This window comes from Tursiops truncatus, chromosome X, assembly GCF_011762595.2.
Source record: "Tursiops truncatus isolate mTurTru1 chromosome X, mTurTru1.mat.Y, whole genome shotgun sequence".
NCBI classification, from domain to species: domain Eukaryota; kingdom Metazoa; phylum Chordata; class Mammalia; order Artiodactyla; family Delphinidae; genus Tursiops; species Tursiops truncatus.
Window position 1 is genome coordinate 82,860,302 of NC_047055.1, and position 21,848 is coordinate 82,882,149.

Consider the following 21,848-nt stretch of genomic DNA (forward strand, 5'->3'; position numbering starts at 1 on the left):
CAGTTACTTGGTCATTTCCTCTGAGGTTGGATACTTAGGTTATTTCTACTTTTTTATATTATAAATAATACTATGATGTGAGGGAAACTTTGGGGGTTCTGGAAATGTTTTGCATTTTTATTTGGGTGCTTGTTGAAACAAAAGAAAACATTGCGGTGAACATCTTTGCATAGTAGAGACTTGACACTTACAAGGAACACCACTGAGGCCTTTAAGAATTCCAAATTTACAAATATGGAAATGGATTTATGGGCCAGGCCCCTCCTTAATCACATTTCTGTGGTGAGTCCTGTGTTTCTGTGCACACCCTGACATAAGTTAACTGCCTTAATTGTTTTTCCTGTGAAAGTGACCAAGCTTTTATCTCTTATCATGCTTTTCTCTATGGGCTGCCAGAGAATAAGGAAGCCAGCTGAGAATCAGGTCCTTGGTGGGTGGCTGTTCTTGCTTACTCAGTGCATTGCGTGCGTGCGCACGTGCGCGCACACACACACACACACACACACACACACACACACACACACACACACACACACACACACACCAGGCTCATAGTGCTCTAGTTAAGTCTGTACTTTAGCATAATTGAAAATTACTAAATATCGTGGACTTTTCACGGTTGTTCACAATAGTTAAGCCCACAAATGCCTATAGATGATATAAATCTGTTCACATCTCTGATGACTTCCATAGGCCAGATTTCTTAAAGTCCAGTTGGGGATTAGTAATGCCATGTTACTTCCTGGTAAGGTTATAGCAAGGAAGGTGACTATTCCATTTTGCTGGTGAGAATCTGGATCTCATGGAGGTTAAGTTACTTTCTGAGTCTGGATTTGAACTTAGAATTATCTGGCTCCAGAGCCCAGGTTCTCAAAAGTGGGAAAAAAATGGTATAGCTCCATTCCTCTATTGTAAAGGACTGGATTTTGAAGAGCATTTTGATTTGTAGAGCAGTGGTTCTCAAACTTTAGGGTGTATCAGAATTACTTGGAAGACCTCTTAAAAGATGAGATAGGTAGGCTCCACTTGCAGGGTTTCTGATTCAGTATGTGAGCGGAGGCTACTCTCAGAGCCACTGATTTAGAGCATTATTCTGTCTCAGTTCCTTCCCTTTCTGTAGAGTGTGACAGCTTCTGATATTGGGGGATGGGTGGGCTAACATATCATTACTGTACACTGTTGTTCTCAAAATGTGGTTCATTAACTGGGAATTTGTTAAAAATGCAAATTCTTGGGTTGGGACCTGGCAATCTATATTTTAACAAGCAGGTAGATTCTGATGTACCCTAACTTTTGAGAAACATTGCTGTACACTGGTGGAGGAAGTTAGTTGGCAAGCATTTATTGATGTCTGGGGCTTTGGCAAAATCTCTACAGTTTTCCTATCTATAAAGGAAGTATTGGTTGGCATATCCCCTAGGTGGTGGCTGTGGTGTGGACTCTAAACTCTAGAGGAAATGGCACTGGCTTCAGATCTGGGTTCAAATTCTGACTCTGTTACTTTTTAGCAAAGGATTTCATCTCTGTGAAGCCTCAATTTCCCCAAGAGTGGTTGTGATGATTTAAATAAAATGGTAGTGGCCCTTGTTTATTGAGCACTAGCTAGTCTGCTAGTCACTATGCTAAACACTTTGCTTAATTATCTTTAACCTTTTTTTGAGTTTTAAAATTATGAATTCAGTTCATTTAATAGTTATAGGACTATTTAAATTATGTATTTTGTATTGGATATGTTGTGGTAGTTTCTGCTTTCTAAGGAATTGATCTATTTCTTCTAAGTTGTCAAATTTAAGTGTGTAGAATTTTTCATAGTATTCCCTTATTATCCTTTTGATGGCTGCAGGCTGGCTCTGTGGTGACATCTCATTTCATTCCTGATGTTGAAAATTTGTCTCTTCTCTCTTTTTTTCTTTGTCAGACTTGCTAGAGATTTGTCAGTTTTATTGATCTTTTCAAAGAGGAAGCTTTTTGTTTCATTGAATTTCCCTATTGTCTTTCTGTTTTCAATTTCACTGATTTCTGCACTTTATTATTACCTTCCTTCTGCTTGCTTTGGGTTCATTTTGCTCCTCTTAATGTCTTGAGGTGGGAGCTTAGTTTACTGATTTGAGACTTTTCCTGTATTCTAATATAAGCATTTAGTGCTATCGGTTTCCTTCTTAGTACTGATTTAGCTGTGTCCCACAAATTTTGATATGTTTTCTTTTTCATGTAGTTCAATATAATTTTTAATTTGCTTAGAGACTTCACATTTGACCTATGAATTATATAGAAGTATGTTGTTTACTTTCCAAGTGTTTGCAGATTTTCCTGTTATCATTCTGTTATTGATTTCTGGTTTGTTTCCATAGCGGTCAGAGAATATACTCTATACAATTTCAGTTCCTTTAGATTTACTGGTGTTTGTTTTATGGCCCAGGATATGGTCTGTCTTAGTACATGTTCCATGGTCACTTGAAAAGAATGTATATCCTGCTGATGTTGGGAGGAGTTTTCTGTAAATGTTGATTTACTCCTGTTGGTTGATGGTGTTGCTGAATTCTCTCTTTGCTGATTTTCTGTATAGTTGTTCAGTTCGTTGTTGAGAAGGAGGTGTTGAAGTGTCCAGCTAAAATTGTCAATTTTTAATTCTTCCTTTCAGTTCTATCATTTGCCTCACATCTTGCAGCTTTGTTGTTTGAATGCAGATGCATTGGGGATTAATGTGTCTTGGTGGATTGACCCTTTAATTATTATGTAATGTCCTTCTCTGTCTCTGGTAATTTTCTTTGCGTGGAAGTCCACTTTATAGGATATTAATATAGCCATTAATATAGCCACTCCTGCTTTCTTTTGATTAATGGTTGCCTGGTATCTTTTTCTATCCCTTTACTTTCAACTGATGTCATTATATATGAAGTGAGTTTCTTGTAGGCAGCATATAGTTCAGAATTATTTTTGTCCACTCTGCCAATCTTTTTTTTTTTACATCTTTATTGGAGTATAATTGCTTTACACTGGTGTGTTAGTTTCTGCTTTACAACAAAGTGAATCAGTTATACATATACATACGTTCCCATATCTCTTCCCTCTTGTGTCTCCCTCCCTCCCACCCTCCCTATCCCACCCCTCTAGGTGGTCACAAAGCACCGAGTTGATCTCCCTGTGCTATGCGGCTGCTTCCCACTAGCTATCTATTTTACGTTTGGTAGTGTATATATGTCCATGCCACTCTCTCACTTTGTCACAGCTCACCCTTCCCCCTCCCCATAACCTCAAGTCCGTTCTCTAGTAGGTCTGCGTCTTTATTCCTGCCTTACCCCTAGGTTCTTCATGACATTTTTTTCTCTTAAATTCCATATATATGTGTTAGCATACGATATTTGTCTTTTTCTTTATGACTTACTTTACTCTGTATGACAGACTCTAGGTCTATCCACCTCATTATAAATAGCTCAATTTCGTTTCTTTTTATGGCTGAGTAATATTCCATTGTATATATGTGCCACGTCTTCTTTATCCATTCATCCGATGATGGGCACTTAGGTTGTTTCCATCTCCGGGCTATTGTAAATAGAGCTGCAATGAACATTTTGGTACATGACTCTTTTTGAATTTTGGTTTTCTCAGGGTATATGCCCAGTAGTGGGATTGCTGGGTCATATGGTAGTTCTATTTGTAGTTTTTTAAGGAACCTCCATACTGTTCTCCATAGTGGCTGAACCAATTCACATTCCCACCAGCAGTGCAAGAGTGTTCCCTTTTCTCCAAACCCTCTCCAGCATTTATTGTTTCTAGATTTTTTGATGACGGCCATTCTGACTGGTGTGAGATGATATCTCATTGTAGTTTTGATTTGCATTTCTCTAATGATTAACGATGTTGAGCATTCTTTCATGTGTTTGTTGGCAGTCTGTATATCTTCTTTGGAGAAATGTCTATTTAGGTTTTCTGCCCATTTTTGGATTGGGTTGTTTGTTTTTTTGTTATTGAGCTGCATGACCTGCTTGTAAGTTTTGGAGATTAATCCTTTGTCAGTTGCTTCATTTGCAATTATTTTCTCCCATTCTGAGGGTTTCTTTTGGTCTTGTTTATGGTTTCCTTTGCTGTGCAAAAGCTTTGACGTTTCATTAGGTCCCATTTGTTTATATTTGTTTTTATTTCCATTTCTCTAGGAGGTGGGTCAAAAAGGATCTTGCTGTGATTTATGTCATAGAGTGTTCTGCCTATGTTTTCCTCTAAGAGTTTGATAGTTTCTGGCCTTACATTTAGGTCTTTAATCCATTTTGAGCTTATTTTTGTGTATGGTGTTAGGGAGTGTTCTAACCTCATACTTTTACATGTACCTGTCCAGTTTTCCCAGCACCACTTATTGAAGAGGCTGTCCTTTCTCCACTGTACATTTCTGCCTCCTTTATCAAAGATAAGGTGACCATATGTACGTGGGTTTATCTCTGGGCGTTCTATCCTGTTCCATTGATCTATATTTCTGTTTTTGTGCCAGTACCATAGTGTCTTGATTACTGTAGCTTTGTAGTATAGTCTGAAGTCAGGGAGCCTGATTCCTCCAGCTCCATTTTTCGTTCTCAAGCTGCCAATATCTTTTAATTGGTATATTTTGACCATATATACCTAATGCAGTTATTGATATGTTAGGGCATAAGTTAGTCATTTTATTTTTTTGTTTTCTGTTTGTTCCCTCTGTTCATTCTGTTTTCTTTCTTCTGCGTTCCTTTGGGTTACTTAAATCTTTTCAAGAATTCCATTTTGATTTATCTATAATGTTTTTGAGTGTAATCAACTGGTATTGACATTTTACCGGTTTGAGTGAAGAGTAGAAACCTTGCTTTCCTTTAAATTTACGCTCCCCTGCTATAATTATCTTAAGTATTTCACCTACATACATTGAGAACCATATCATATAGTGTTACAATTTTTGCTTCAACTCTCAAACATGATTTAGAAAACTCGAGGAGAAGGAAAGTATATTGTATGTACCCATATTTTCACTCTTTCCCTTGTTCTTGCTTACTTCCTAGTGTTCCTAAGAGTCCTTCTTTTATCATTTCCTTTCTGTTTAAAGAACTTCCTTTAGCCATGCTTTTAGAATTGGTCTACTGGCAACAAATACTCTTAGTTGTTTTCCTTCATATGAGAATGTCTTGATTTCCCCTTGAATTCCTGAAGGGTCTTTTCATTTAATATCAGATTCTGTGTTTCCAGTTCTTTCAGTCCTTGAAAACTTGTGCTACTTCCTTTTGGCCACCATGGTTTCTGATGAGAGATCCTGTGTCATTTAAATTGGTGTTTTCCTTTGGGAAATGTCATTTTTCTCACTAATAGCAAGATCTTTCCTTTGTCTTTGGTGTTCAGGATTTTGATTATGCTATTTTTTGGGGGCCACACTGCATGGCTTGTGGGATCTTAGTTCCCCAACCAGGGATTGAACCTGGGCCACAGCAATGAAAGCTCTGAGTCCTAACTACTGGACCACCAGGGAATTCCTGATTATTGCTGTTTCTCAGTGTGGATTTCTTTGTTGCTGAAGCGCTGTTCATTTTTTTTCAATCTATTTTCCTTCAGTTTTATTGAGATATAATTGACATATAGTACTGTTTAAGTTTCAGGTATAGAGTATAATGACTTGAATTACATATACATATATTGTGAAATGATTACCACAATAAGTTTAGTTAACATCCATCATCCCATATAGGTACAAATAAGAGAGAAAGAAAGAAAAATAAGTTTTTTTGCTTGTGACGAGAAGTTTTAGGATTTACTCTTAGCAATTTTCAAATATACTATACAGCAGTGGGCTTCCCTGGTGGCGCAGTGGTTGAGAGTCCACCTGCCGATGCAGGGGACACAGATTTGTGCCCCGGTCCGGGAAGATCCCACATGCCGCGGAGCGGCTGGGCCTGTGAGCCATGGCCGCTGAGCCTGCGCGTCCGGAGCCCGTGCTCCGCGATGGGAGAGGCCACAACAGTGAGAGGCCCCCGTACTGAAAACAAAACAAACCAAAATAAACAAACTATACGGCAGTAGTCATCATGTTGTACATTACATCCTCAGTACTTATATATCTTATAAGTGGAAGTTTGTACCTTTTGACCACCTTCATCCACTTCTCCCACCCCACCCCCACCTCTGGAGGGTAACCACAAATCTCACTTTTTCTATGAGTTTGGGTTTTGTTTTTTTAGATTTCACATGTAAGTGAGATCATAGAATATTTGCCTTTGTCTGACTTACTTCACTTAGCATAATGCCTTCAAGGGCTGTCCGTGTTGTTGCAAATGTCAGGATTTTCTTCTTTTTTATGACTGAATAGTACTCCATTGTGTGTGTGTGTGTGTGTGTGTGTGGTGTATTTATATATACATATATTACATTTTTTTATCCATTCATCTTTTGATGGACATTTAGGTTGTTTCCATGGTTCAGTTATTATAAATAAGTCTGCAGTGGATATGGAGGTGCAGGTATCTCTTTAACACAGTTTTTGTTTCTTTCAGATAGATACCTAGAAGTGGAATTGCTGGATCATATGATAGTTATATTTTTAATTTTTTGAGGAATTTCCATACTGTAAGTGGCTGCACCAGTTTGCAATCCCAGCAGTGCACAAAGGTTCCCTTTTCTCCGTGTCCTCACCAACATTTGTTATCCCTTGTCTTTTTGATAAGGCATTATAATGGGTGTGAGATGATATCTCATTGTGGTTTAGGTTTGCATCTCCTTGATGATTAGTGATGTTGAGCACCTTTTCATGTACCTGTTGGCCATTTGTATGTCTTCTTTGTAAAAATACCTATTCAGTTAGTCTGCCCACTTATAACCAGACTTTTTTTTTTTTTTTGCTATTGGGCTGTATGAGTTCTTCATTTATTCTGAATATTAACCTCTTATTTAACATATGATTTGCAAGTATATTCTCCTATTCCATAGGTTACCTTTTTATTTTGACGATTTCTTTCTTTTTTGCTGTGCAGAAACTTTAGTTTGATGTGGTCAAACTAAATTTTTAATTTATTTTTGATTTTGTCACTTTGTGCTTTAGATGTCATATCCAAAATATCATTGCCAAGATGCATGTTAAGGAGCTTTTTTCCTATGTTTTCTTCTAGAAGTTTCATGGTTTCAGGTCTTACATTTAACTCTTTAATCCATTTTGAGTTAATTTTTGTGAGTTGTGTAAGTCAGGGGTCTGTTTTCATTCTTTTACATGTGAATATCCAGTTTTCCCAGCACCATTCACTGAAGAGACTGTCTTTTCTCCACTGAGTGTTCTTGGCTCCCTTGTCAAATATTATTTGACTGTGTATGCATGGGTTTATTTCTGGGCTCTCGATACTGTTCCATTGGTCTATGTGTCTGTATTTATGCCAGTACCATTCTGTTTTGATTACTGTAGCTTTATAATACAGTTTGAAATCAGGAAATGTGATGTTTCCCACTTTCTTCTTCTTTATCAGGATTGCTTTGGCTATTCTGGATCCCTTGTGATTCCATATGAATTTGAAGATTGTTTTTTCTACTTTTGTAAAAAAATACTGTTGGAATCTTGATAAGGATTGTTTTGAATCTATAGATGGCTTTGGGTAGTGTCGACATTTTAACAGTATTGATTCTTCCAATCCATGAACACAGGATATCTTTCCATTTCTTTGTGTTTTCCTCAGTTTCTTTCATTGATGTCTTGTAGTTTTCAGTGTAGAGATCTTTTACCTTCTTGGTTAAATTTATTCCTAAATATTTTATAGTTTTTGACATTATTGTAAATGGGATTGTTTTCTTTATTTCTTTTTTAGACAATGTGTTTTTAGTGTATAGAGATGCTATTGATTTTTGCATGTTAATTTTTTTATCCTGCAACTTTACATAATTCATTGATTAGCTCTAACAGTTTTTGGATGGAATTTTTAGGATTTTCTATATATAAAATCATGTCATCTGCAAATAGAGATAATTTTCCTTCTTCCTTCTTCCTTGTCAATTCTGATGCCTTTTTTTCCCCTTGACTGATTGCTCTGGCTGGGATTTCCAGTACTCTGTTGAATAGAAGTGGTGAGAGTGGGCACCCTTGTCTTGTTCCTGATCTTAGAGGAAAAGCTTTCAACCATTCACCATTGAGTCTGATGTTAGCTCTAGGCTTGTCATATATGGCCTTTATTATGTTGAGGTGCATTTCTTCTGTACCCCATTGAGTGTTTTTTTTAATCATGAATAAGTGCTGAATTTTGTCAGATGTTTTTTCTGCATCTTCTTTTGAGATCACTTTTTTCTTTCATTCTATTAATGTGATGTGTCACCTTTATTGATTTGCTTATGTTGAACCAGCTTTGTATTTTAAGGATAAATCCCATTTGATCATGGGAAATGTTCCCTTTAGTGTGCTGCTGAATTCAGTTTGCTAGTATTTTATTGAGAATTTTCCCATGTGTATTCATCAGGGATATTGGCCTGTAGTTTTCTTTTCTTGTAGTGTCCTTATCTGGCTTTGGTATCAGGGTAATGCTGGCCTCATAAAATGAGTTCTGGAGTGTTCCCTTGTCTTTGATTTTTTTAAAGAGTTTGAGAAAAATTGGTGGTAATTCTTCTTTAAATGTTTGGTAAGATTCACCAGTGAAGCCATCTGGTCCTAGGTTTCTCTTTGTTGGGTGTTTTTTTTTTTTTATTACCGAATCAATTTCCTTACTAGTAACTCATCTCTTCAAATTTTCTATTTCTTCCCGATTCAGTCTTGGCAGGTTGTATATTTCTAAGAATTTATCTATTTCTTCTAGGTTGTCCAATTTGTTGACTTATAGTTGTTCGTAGTTCAGTCTGTTTTCTTTCTGTTGTTCAGATTGGATAATTTCTATTGTTCTATCTTCAGGTTTACTATTTTTTTCTCTGTTGTCTACATTCTGCTATTTGAGCCCACGCAGTGAGTTTTCATTTAAGTTATTATAGTTTTTTCTAGAAGTGCCATTGGTTCTTTTCTATATCTTCTATTTCTTTGCAGAGATTCTATTTTTTGCTAACACTTTTTATTTATTCATTTGTTTCAGGCATGTTTGTAATTGTTCTTTGAAGCATTTTTGTGGTTGCTCCTTTAAAATCCTTATCAGATAATTCCAACATCTGTGCCATCTCATTGTTGAGACTGATTTTCTTTGCTCATTCAAGTTGTGATTTTTCTTGTTCTTGATATGATGAGTGATTATTTTCATTATATCTTGAATATTTTGGGTATTATGTTATGAGATTCTGGATATTATTATATCATATGTTTTTGCGAGCCTCTTCAGACACTGCACTTCAGTGGCAGGGGAAGGGGGTACTACTTCTTTACTGCCAGGTAGGAGTGGAAGTCCAGGTTCCCCCAGTTGCTCTCTGTTGGCACTCACTATTTCAGATCCTGCTGTCATCTAGTCAGGCTGCCTTCTCTCCATCTTTCAGAGTCGTCTTACCTTTTTTTTTTTTAATGTCCAAGATTTTTAGCTGTATTTAGTGGGAGTAATAGCGAGAAGTGTGTTTACTCCATTATTCCAGAACCAGAAGTGACCAATTAATCTTTAAAATAGCTCTTTGGAGCTATTATTTTCTCTCATGAGGCTAAATAGCTTGCTCAGAGCTACATAGCCAGTTAGTTGCTCAACCACAAGTCAAACCTGGGTCCCTTGGACTCTTGCTATAGGATATAATACTATAGGTAGTATAAAGCACTGTTCAGGTTAAGCCATTTTCAAGGTGTTGTGGGAGATAGAGAAAATCAGGCTTATAAACTCACACACACTCCACATTTTTGTTCAAAGTGAAATCAGATTAAAATGGACATCACGCTTTTTGAAGCAGCTGAAGCAGCTGCTATACAGCTTTAGGAGTGTGTAGCAAAGGGAAGAGAAGGCCTAGCATTCATATTCAGGGTTTACTATGATACAATGTATGGGCTGCAGAATCCCTGCCCTGGAGAAAGTCTTATAGGGTGTGGAGTTAGAAGTATCAGAAGGACAGCCTGCTCTGTCAGGGCTCACAGGATGTCTCTTGGAGTGACATATTTAAAAAAAATAAATTTTATTTTTTAATAATTATAGATTCATAGGAAGTTGCAAAAAATGTATGTGGAGGGCCTTTGTACCTTTACCCAGTTTCCCCCATGGTGATATCTTATATAACTACAGTACAATATCAAAAGCAAGAAACTGACCTTGGTACAATCCACCAATCTTATTTCAATTTCACCAGTTTTACATGCACTCATTTGTGTGTGTGTATGTGTATTTAGTTCTATACAATTTTATCACACTTGTAGATTCATGTAACCACCACAATCAGAATACAGAACAACAGAAGGAATCAGAATTCCTTCACCAGTGGGGCAGCATAAGTTTTGCCCCAACCCACCTAGAAGAAATTTGGGATGGCAAACATGTACCAAAGGATGGGTGGTCAGTATCCAAGAGGAGTATTATGAAAATTCAGATCAGGTCTGATAGGCATGATGCCCAGCACTGAGTTATGGGAGCTAAATGAAAATATTTTTGGAAACAGAGGCATCACTGAGTGGGGAGCACACCTGACATGTTACTATTCCCCTTATAGCAAAGGAACCAGTGTTATTAGACAGAGTGAGGGGAGAGTAGTAGAAGCTGATGATAGGGGCTGGGGGGGGTGGGGGTGGGGGTGCAAATCATGTAGGGCAGTGGTTCTCCAAGTAGGACCAGCAGGATCAGCATCACCTGGAAACTGGTTAGGCAAATTCCATTGTCCTACCCCAGACCTGCCAATTCCTGGTGGGGCCCAGGAATCTATGGTTTAACAAGGCTTCCAGGTGATTCTGATGCACACTAAAGTTTGAGAACCACAGGTATAGGGTCCTATGGGCCATTGTAAGAACTTGGTTTTCACTCCAGATAGGATGGGAGCCATAGAAGGATTTTGAGCAAAGGAGAGTTGTGATCTGGTTTAGGCTTTGGCTGTTGTGAGGACAGACTCAAGGTGAGTATGGGATGAAGCAGGGAGAGTTTGGGGATCACTGTAGATCATTATTTCTTAAAATGTGGTCCCTGCACCAGCAACATCAGCATCACTCACAACCTTGTTAGAAATGCACGTTTCTGGGCCCCACCCCAGATCTACCAAATCAGGATCTCTGGAGATGAGGCCTAGGAATCTGTCTTAACAAGCCCTCCAGGTGTTTCTGATGTGCCCGAATATTTGAGAAACACTGGTCTAATTAGGCAATGGTGACTTGGACTGGAGTCAGTGGTGATGAGAAGTGGTTGGATTTTGAATGTATATTGATACAGGATTTGCTGACAGATTGGATTGGAGTTGTGAAAGGACTCAAGGATGACTCTGTTTTGAGGAGTTTTGGTATACAGGGGAATAGAGTAACAGGGCAGTGACAGAAGGGGTCACAAGAGGATTTTTTGTTTGGTTGGGTTTTTTGGGAGATAGAGATTACAGCCTGTTTGCTTGCATGTCAGTGCACATGGAGTGATTCTGTTGGTGCATCCAGCATTTAGTGAAGCCTGTTATTGGCAAACTTATGTGCCAGGGACTGGGTAGAACAAAAAGAAACATCCCTGGTGCACTGAAACTTGCTCAGTATCCTTTGTACTTCTCCAAGTCCTATGTGCTTGGAGGCAGGGGGGCCACTGGTGCGAATGGTGGGTGCCTCAGCATCTCGGGATGGGTCATCCATGTTTTTATACATTGTGCTTGGCCTGATCAAGGTGTTGCAGGAAACTAGAAATTGACTTGGATTTTCTGATATTTTTTGAATAATGAAGAAGGGTAAAATATGTTCTTTTTCCTCTTTATTGATGAATGAAGACATTGTTTTTCCAAGGCACAGGTGGTGACAGGACCTGGCTCTTTGGGAATCCTCAGAGAGCAGAGGTTGAGCAGATAAGAAGCTAGACAGGATCCTGGGCAATCTTGTCACCTCTCAAGCTTCTCCAGTCCTCAGCCCCCACCTCAGTTCCACATCCCTGGAAGGATTGAATGCCCACTTTTGTGTTCTCATAGCACTTGACTCTACTAGTAACCCCACATTATATTCTAGTTATGTATTGTAGTGGTATAGTGGAGTCAGATGGATCTGGATTTTTATCCTGCTCTGCTATTTATTAGTTTTGTAATGACCAAAAAGTTCCTTAACCACTCAGATTTCTTATCTGTTAAATTAGAATAATATTAATAATGATGATAGCTAATACTTTGTCCCAAGTACTCTCAGTTCTTTACCTACTTTAGCTCATTTAAGCCTAACAACTCTATGAGGTGGGGTACTATTAATATTCTTCTTTTATAGATGCAGAAACTGAGGCACAGCAAAGTTAAATAAATTGCCTAAGTTCACACAGCTAGTAAGTGGCAGAGGTGAGATTTAAACCCAGGCAGTTTGGCTCCCAAGTCTGCACTTTGTGCCTCTAAATACTGTACAGAATGCCCTGATTTGTTGTAGAGATTAGATGTGTTAATATATGTGTGATAACATATTCACAGTTCACTTTTCTCCTCAACTCCTTTTATGCAGGCTTCAAATTCTCTCACCATCCCCTTACCCTGCTTTATTTACTTTATAAATAAAGTAAATATACTTTATTTACTATAGCCCTTATGAAACTGTTTTGGTACCATCTGTCTCCCCCTCTAGAATGTCCACTCCATGAGGGCAGTAGCTATTTTCAGTCAATATTTATTGAATTTATGCACCCACTTACATCCAAATACTGAGTTCCTACCATGTGCCAGGTTCTGTGGCACATGTTGGGGATAATTCATCTTAATCTTGAGACCTGGTGCTGTGATAATTGTCCTCTTTACTAAGGAAGCAAAACAGCATTTAGAAACCTTGGTCCAGGTAATAATTACTGAGACAGTGCAGCCAGAAGCCTGATTTTCATCCATATGCCTTCCTGATGTGAGATATTATCTAGCCCAATGAATTGGGTTGAATAATAAATAAAGCAAGACTGGGAGATGGATAAGGTGAGGACTTGGGGTGAACAAGAGATGCTGTCTGCTGTATGTAGTAGGGGCAGATAGCAAGTAAATGGGCAGTTGCAAGTCTGCAGGGTGAGTGCTGAAATATGGATAGTTAGGGGGGCGAGGCATGGCAGTAGGGAAGAGGAAGGGAAGGAATGTTCTAGGCACAGGGAGCCATGTGTGATGAGTCCCAGAGACCAGAAAGAGCATGGTGCTGAGAGTCGAGCTGGGTTTTAGAGCAGGGCTGGCTTCATGGGTGTGTGACCGCTGTAGTCACACACAGCCTCATATTTGGAAGGGGGCCCCATGCCCATGCTTGAAGTTTAATGCTCTGTGGTTGTAGTCTTGCAATTCTTAATAATTTTACCTTTGAATTTGTGTTTTGTATGTGAGGTTCCAGGGACAGTGGAGTTTGTCCTGGGGACCTAGAGCTTTAGCTCACCTGTGGTCCTACCTCTTGCTGCCTCCCTGAATGGATTCTCGACTGGCTGCCTGGGTTGCGGGGCCTGGGTGCAGGTGCTGGAGAGTCAGGGTCAGGTGCATGCACCCTGCACACTAAGTCATAGCGCGTGGCCCCTGAGTGCCTGTGAGGGCCTGCGCTTGCCCCTTGAGTATCCCCATGCCCAAGGGAACATGACAGTAATTAACAAATAAAAAGCCCCACGGCAAGTTGAGAGAGATCACACGGAAGAGAGGAAATAGCTTTTCTTTGTCAACTGGGGGCCCCTGATTTTCATTTGCACCAGCCCCACAAATTTTATAGCCTATGCTATGTGTGAAGGGCAAGAGGTGGGGTCTTTTAGGCCATGATAAGTTTATACTTTACCTTAAGAAAAATAGGAAGCATGTGAGGGGTTTTGAACAAGGGTTGACAGGATCAAATTTACATTTTAAAAAGATCACTTTGGCTGTACTGTGGAGAGCCATTTGGGTGAGGACAGAGTAGAGGCCAGGAGCCCAGTTAGGAGGACAGGATAGTAATCCCAGTTAGAGATAATAGTGGCCTGGATTAGGGCAGGGGCAGTGAGGATGACAGAAGGATACAACTGATGGCCAGTTAGGAGATAGAAGTGATAGGACATGGTGATAACTTGGATGATAATAGCATCACATACAGAACACTTACTCTGTACCAGGCAGTGTTCTAAACACTATATAAATTAACTCATTTACTTTTGAGAGCAACATTATAATACACATACAAATTTTTATCCCCACCTTAGAGATGAAGAAACTGAGACATAGAGTTAAGTAACTTGCCTAAGATCTCACAGGTAGTAAGTGGAAAGTATAGCTAGGCTGTAAACCCAGGCAGTCTGGCCCTAAAGTCTACAGTCCTGAGCTTGAATACCTACTCAGGGTGTAGTGGAGGGAGAAGGTGAGAGGCAAGTCATCAGTGGCTGCCAGGTTTCTGGCTTAAACACCTGGTAAGGTTATGGTGCCTTAGAGAGGGAGCAGGTTTAGGGGCCAAGCAGGGGGAGAAATTGAATTGGATGTGTTAAATTTGAAGTACTATGTAAGTGGGCTATCCAGTAGAAATATCCAGGAGAAATTTCAAGAGAGGGTCTGAAACTCTGCAAAGAGATCTGGCTTGCAGTTATAGTTATATAGAGGGCACATGGAGCCCTGAGAGTTAGTGAAACCAATGAGAGAAAGTGAGGAGAAAAGAGAGCCTAGAAAAGAGGACCTAAGAAATGTCAACACTTAAGGAGTGGGCAGGAGAAAAAGAATGCACTGGGAAACAGAGCAGCCAGACACATAATTAAGATCACATCACATCCCTGCTCATAATCCTCTGGTGGATTCCACCCAGTTCTTCACTCAGGTAAAGCCAAAGTCCTTTATGATGTCCTACAGCTGTGGTCCCCAACCTTTTTGGCACCAGGGACCGGTTTCATAGAAGACAGTTTTTCCACGGACCGGGGTTGGAGGGGGATGATTCAGGCAGTAATGCGCACGATGGGGAGCGATAGGGAACGGCAGATGAAGCTTCCGCTTGCTCGCCACTCACCTCCTGCTGTGCGGCCCGGTTCCTAACAGGCCACAGACCGGTACTGGTCCAAGGCCCGGGAGTTGGGGACCCCTGGCCTACAGGACTCTACTGCGTGAGCCTTTCTGACCTATTATTGTCCCCTTTGCTCTCTCTATTCCAGAACACTGTCCTCGTCTAGGCACACTCCTGCCACAGGGCTTTTGTACTTGCTGTTCTAATTGGGATGCTCTTCCCTCATATACATATGGCTTGCTCCTTTACTCCCTTCAGGTCTTTATACAAAAATTGTTTTGTCAGTGAGTCCTTCCCTGGCTTCCCTACCCAAAATTTCAACACCACTGTCATTCCCCTCACCACCCAGTGTGTGTATGTATACTTACATATACATGCATACATATTCCCCTTCCTGCTTTATTTTTCTACTTAACTCCTCTATCTAACGTACAATATATTTCACTGGTTACCCTGATTTATCTTGCTTCTTGTCTGCTTCACCCACTAGATTGTCAGCTCCATGAGGGCAGGGATTTTTGTATGCTTTGTTCTGTGTCTTTGTCTCTCCAGCACCTAGACCAGGGCCTGGCAGATGCTCATTAAATGTTAGCTGGAGGGATGGACCCCGGGCAAATGGGGTGTTATGGAAGTCAAGTAGAGAGAGCACAGGGTCAGCACTGTGGTAATGCTGCTAGGAGGTCAAATGAGATAAAGGAAGGAAGTACTTATTGCATGTTTCAGTAAGGAGGTCAAGATATCAGTGAAGTCTGTTTTAGAGAAGGTGGGGACTAAAATCAGACTGCAGCAGTGGGTGAGAAAGTGTACACAGCAACTCAAAAAAATTCTTTTTATAGGTTTGGCCCTGGTAGAACATCTCTGGATAGTACAGTGTGTCTAGGAGTAGGAGAGAGACTTTTCACTGTATACGCTTCTGTACCTTTGGAGTTTCATAAAATGTATAATCAATACCTATTTAAATAAAAGTCATTGTGAAGCTGCATAGGATTAAACAAAGAAGATATTTAGCTCTGAAGTGGCAGAGAGGGGCAGAAAGGAGGCAGGGAAGGTCTTGCAAAGATCAGTGAGCTAGTTTAAATGCTATTGTGAAGGGGAAGGTAGAGAGGGAGAGGTTGAAGATACTGCAGAAAGAAGAGGGAATTTATTGAGAAGGTAAAAAAAAAAAAAAAAAAAAAAGATGTGACCCAGGTGGAAAAGCTGACTTTACAAAGAAGGAAAGATAGTTCTTTCGTTGTAACAGGAGGAAAAGAAGGATGCAGAAGGAGGTAGATTTGGTGTGAGAAGTTGAGGTAGTTCCCATCTGATTACTTCATTTTGTCTAAGAAGTAGGAGGCAGGGTCATTTGCTGAGAGAGAAGAGGAAGGCAGTGGGGGGTCAGAGATTTGAAATAGCCATTGTGGATGATGGTGGAGAGAACTGAGCAGGGAAATACAGGAGAATTGTCAGGCAGCATGACCCAGATTTTTTAAAATAGACTTTATTTTTTAGAGTAGTTTTAGGTTCCCAGCCAAGTTGAGTGGAAGGTACAGAGGTTTCCCATATGCCTCCTGCCCTCACATGCATAGCCTCCCCCGTTATCAACATCCCCCACCACCAGAGTGGTACATTTGTTAAAGTAGATGAACCTACATTGACACATGATTATCACCCCAAATCCATAGTTTACATCAGGATTTACTCTTGTTGTTATACATTCTATGGGTTTGGGCAAATGTATAATAACTTGTACCCACCATTATGTCATTTTAGTAGCAGAATAGTTTCACTGCTCTAAAAATTCTCTGTGCTCTGCCTGTTCATCTCTCTTCCCCCCCCAATCCCTGATGACCACTGATCTTTTTACTGTCCCCATAGTTTTGCCTTTTCCAGAATGTCATGTAGTTGGAATCATATAATATGTAGCCTGATTGGCTTCTTTCAAAGTTTCTTTCATGTCTGTTCATGGCTTGATAGCTTTTTTTTTTAGTGCTGAATAACATTCCATTGTCTGGATGTACCACAGTTTATCCATTCACCTACTGAAGGACATCTTGGTTGCATCCAAATTTTGGCAATTATGAATAAAGTTGCTATAAACATCTGTGTGCACGTTGTTATGTGGACATAGTTTTCAATTACTTTGAGTAAATGCCAGAGAGCACAATTGCTGGGTTGTATGGTAAGAGTATGTTTAGTTTTGTAAAAAACTGCCAAACTGTATTCCAAAGGGGCTGTTTTTTGCATTCCCACCTGCAAAGAATGAGAGTTCCTGTCGCTCCACCTCCTGGCCAGCATTTGGTGTTGTCAGTGTTCTGGATTTTTGGTTATTCTCATAGGTGTATAGTGATATCTCATTGTTTTAATTTGCATTGTCCTATTGATACAGGATGTGGAGCACCTTTTCATATGCTTATTTGCCATCTGTATATCTTCTTTGGTAAGGTGTCTGCTCAGATCTCTTACCCATTTTTTAATCAGGTTGTTCATTTTCTTATTGTTGAGTTTTAAGAGTTCTTAAGAGTTCTTTCCGTTATATTTTGGATAACAGTCCTTTATCAGATATGTCCTTTGCAAATATTTACTTCCAGTCTTTGGCTTGTCTTTTCATTCTCTTGACAATGCCTTTCACAGAACGGGTTTTTAATTTTAATGAAGTCCAGCTTATCAGTTCTCATTTTTCATGGATTGTGCCTTTGGTGTTGCATCTAAAAAGTCATTGCCAAACCCAAGGTTATCTAGATTTTCTCCTATGTTGTCTTCTAGGAGTTTTATAGTTTTGCATTTTATATTTAGGTCTGTGATCCATTTTGAGTTCTTTTTTGTGAAGGATATAAGGTCTGTGTCTAATTCCATTTGTTTGCATGTCCAGTTGTTCCAGCACCATTTGTTGAAAAGACTGTCTTTGCTCCATTGTATTACCTTTGCTCCTTTGTCAAAGATCAGTTGACTATATTTCTGTTGATCTATTTCTGGGCTCTCTTTTCTGTTCTATTGATCTGTTTATTCTTTCATCAGTACCACACTGTCTTGATTACTGTAGCTTTATAGTAAGTCTCCAAGTCGGGTAGCATCAGTCCTCCAACTTTGTTCTTCTCCTTCAATATTGTGTTGGTTTTTCTGTGACTCAGATATTTTGGACAGTGTGAATTTATTGTGGCACCAATCCAATGGATGATTTTTCTCTAGCCATGTCCAATGGTCCAATGTTATATAGTTGGATTGAGCCAGGGTTGGGATTTGCACTTGGGAGTGATGTAAAGGCAGTGGGGCAAGTGAGTTGAAGGTATCTGTAAGAGAATGGTTGAAGTGAGGAATGATGAAATCTATGAACTAGATAGGGAAGAACGGTGAAGGCAACAGCAGTTGAACAGGTGAAAAGTAGGATCAAGGGATTTTTGAGGGCAAAGAACAGGTGTAATGAATGAGAGCTGGATGGATGTACTTGTGGTCAGAGTGTGATGTATGCATTTCATATTCCAGAGGTGAAGCAGTTGCAAGTGTTGACAAGGTCTGGGTGATGGCCATGAGAGTTGGTAGCTGAAATGGGAGTGGAGGCAGCAGTCTCTGAAGATGAGAAGGTCAATGAGCTAAGAGGCTGGGATATTAGGCCTTTATATCCATAATTATGTCACGTGGGAGGCTGGCAGGACTTGGGATGAAGAAGAATCTGTGAGCAGGTTCTTCAGTGAGTGAAGAGGGTATGTTGGGGAGATGAGTAGCTGATAGTGAAGAGGTATGTTGGGGAGATGAGTAGCTGATAGTGAAGAGGAGTGGGAAGAGCTATTGTTGGATGATATGAAACTCAGAGGAATAGGAGATCTTATACAAGGATAGAGGAGAGATGATCTCAGAGTCTCACTGGAAAGTGAGGGGGATGTTCACCCCCAGCCCAGCCCTGAGTTAGAAGGGTCTGGGAGAATGTACAACTTCTACCTGACCGGGTTCTAACACAGTGCTTCTTAGATTATCTGAGGTGAAGGACCCAGGGTATTTTGGTTTTTTTTTTTAAATTTCCAATTCATAATAGACCAATCCTTTTATAAAATAAAATGTCCTCAATTTATTGATGTGCAACAGGTTTACAGGGTTAGCACTCGGGAAGGTGGTGGGGTCCTGATCCTAGGAAGTCAGTCTTAGCCGAAATGGTTGGAACTCTGCCTTATTATTATGCTCCCTGTTCTCTGTGGCTGACCAAAGATTTTAGGAGATCTTAGCCAGAAGTTTTTTGGAGGGCTGCCGATGACTTCTTTGACGAGGAAGGCTTTAAATTTTGTGAGATTACCAGCTCACATACATGCAAACTCAGATTTTCAAAATTAAATAAATCTTTCTCAGACATTACAGTATGAAATAAATAACACATGTTCATTGTAGAAAATTAGAAAATACATTTAAGAGAAAAATGGTTACCATAATCCTTCACTCAGAGGGAACCACTGTTGACTATAAAATACTATTTTCATTTAATAAAGTAAATAGCTCAATAAAGTTTAAATGTTTGATTTTATGTTGAAATAATATTTTAGATATATTGGTTAATAAAATATTAAATTATTATTAAACTTAATTTCACCTGTTTCTTTTTACCTTTTTAATGTGGCTATTAGAACATTTAAAATTACATATTTAACTCACATTATATTTCTACTGGACAGCACTGCTCTAGAGTCTCTTCCAGCTTTGACCATTCTGAGTCTTAATGAAGCTTTATTGTCTGTACATTTTTAGCTCTGTCATAATTATTTTAGACCATTTGGTCCAATAGAACTTTTTGCATTGACAAAAAAGTTTGATAATCTGCCCAATATGGTAACCACGTGTGGCTACTGAGCACTTGAAATGTAGCTAGTGTGATGAAGGAACTGCATTTAAAATTTTACTTAATTGTGTACTGAACAGCACAGTTCTAGACCTTACGAAAAGTAAAATTTCCACAAACCTTGTCTGATTTTCTCTTTTCTAGTTGTGTTGGTGTTGAAGAGGAGAAGGCTGCTGACATTGACCTCTACCACTGCCCCAATTGTGAGGTCTTACATGGGCCCTCCATCAGTAAGTAGATCTTGGAGTTTTTAAGAGAAGGCAGTCCAGAGGAGAGACAAAGCAAAGGAAGCTTGGAAGGAAAATTGCCTTTTTGTCAGTGCTTCAGATTTGTCTCTCTTGGGAAATAGCAGAAGCCTGTGTAGGCCCTGCAGGCCAGCAGCTGCTCCACTGAGAGGGCAGAAGTGCAGAGTTTCACCTCCCTCCCTTACTTAGGGATTCCCCAGAGGAAGCACCTATCCTCACCAAGAGCTTTCCTGAGACTGTGAGGGCCTCCTTGACTCCAGATGATGCAAGGGGTTGTTAGATTGGAAGAGAAGCAGGATCTGCTGAGGCGTTTGCTCTTGGAACCATAGCTTGTAGCCATTTTGACTGACAGTGTCTTGTCTTTTACTGACTTAGTGAAAAAACGCCGTGTATCTTCAAAAGGCCATGATACACACAAGGGGAAGCCAGTGAAGACGGGAAGCCCTACGTTCATTCGAGAGCTTCGGAGTAGGACCTTTGACAGGTGAGGACCCCGTACTCCAAGGGCCAGTGAATGGCAGGGCTCTGGGAAGCTGGGGCCCATCTCTTCCCAGCTTTCCCACTGGCTGTCGCACTGGGTACCTCCACCATCTGGGGATGTCTGCAGGGCTCTGTGAGTTCCCTCTGGGGAGGGATCTTCTGTTTTAGTCAGTTTCTGAGAAACATTGCTAGAGTTTCATTTGATGTGCAGAGTACATTAAGGTCCACTTGTAGAAACTTTTGGTAGATAGGCAGTTTTCGCCTCAGTCAGGAGAGGATATTTACATGCACCCAGGGAATGCTATAACTAGAAGGAGTCTTAAAAATCAGACAGTTTAATTCTCTCATTGTAGAGAAGATGAAACTCTTTGGAAAAAAATTTTTTTTGAGTAGTCATGTATTTCTTTTAAAATCAAGAAAAAATTTTTTTCTTTTAGAAAATTAAGATGGGCTTATTAAATAAATTACTTGAATTGAGCAAAAATAGTGTTAGAAAAATTAATGAATAAAGCATTCTCTTTTGCTTAGTTTTTAATTCATTTGACCTTTTCCAGCTTTCCTATAATTGAAGTGTTATTTAGGATTATAAGTGTTTCTTCAACTTAATAAATTTTGTTTTATTTATTTAAAGGCAGTGAGTCCCCTTTCTACCCCAGACCCCTCAGGTCCCTTCTCCAGAGTCAACCAATTTCTTGTGCATTCTTTCAGAAATAGTTTTTGCTTATACAAACATATGTGTGTGTGTGTGTGTGTGTGTGTGTGTGTGTGTCCCCTTGTTTATTAAAAAACACAAACAGAAACACTTATTGTTCTACATCTTGCTTTTTTTAAAATCTAAATTATGGAGATCAATCCATAACAGCATATACAGATGTTCTTCATTCTTTTTCATGGATGTTTAGTACTCCACTGTATGGATGTATAATTTATTTAACCAGTCCTCTGTTGATGAATATTTAAATCAATTCTAGTATTTTGCTATTAGAAAAAAAATGCACAGTGAATGTCTTTGTACTTAGGTTTTTGCATATGTGGGTGAGTATATGTGTAGATTTACTACCTAAAAATGAAATTGCTAGGTCAAAGGGTATGTGCTTTAAAAATGTTTATAAATATTGCCAGATTGTTTTCAAAGTGGCCACACTATTTCATACTCCCACTAGACAATGTGTGAGGGTACCTGTTTTCCTATATCCTGGCCAACACTGTTTATTATCAAACTTTTTTGCCTTTCTGATAAGATAAAAAATGAGATTTCATTGTTTCCACTTGCATTTCTTTAGTTATGAAGGAAGCATGTCTGTTATCGTACATTTATAAGTCATCTTTATTTCTTTCTCTGTTAACTGCCTTCTCA

General features: G+C 39.4%; 1 protein-coding gene across 9 annotated transcripts in view; it reads left to right on the forward strand.

The window, feature by feature from the left end:
• PHF8 (PHD finger protein 8) overlaps positions 1 to 21,848 on the forward strand; it is a 112,589-nt gene that overhangs the window by 9,574 nt on the left and 81,167 nt on the right. For all 9 annotated transcript variants that reach the window (XM_073799227.1, XM_073799226.1, XM_073799229.1 and 6 more), the window contains 2 exons: positions 19,911 to 19,996; positions 20,387 to 20,495. In XM_073799227.1, the coding sequence (XP_073655328.1) occupies positions 19,911 to 19,996; positions 20,387 to 20,495 (195 nt within the window). The remainder of the gene's footprint in view (positions 1 to 19,910; positions 19,997 to 20,386; positions 20,496 to 21,848) is intronic.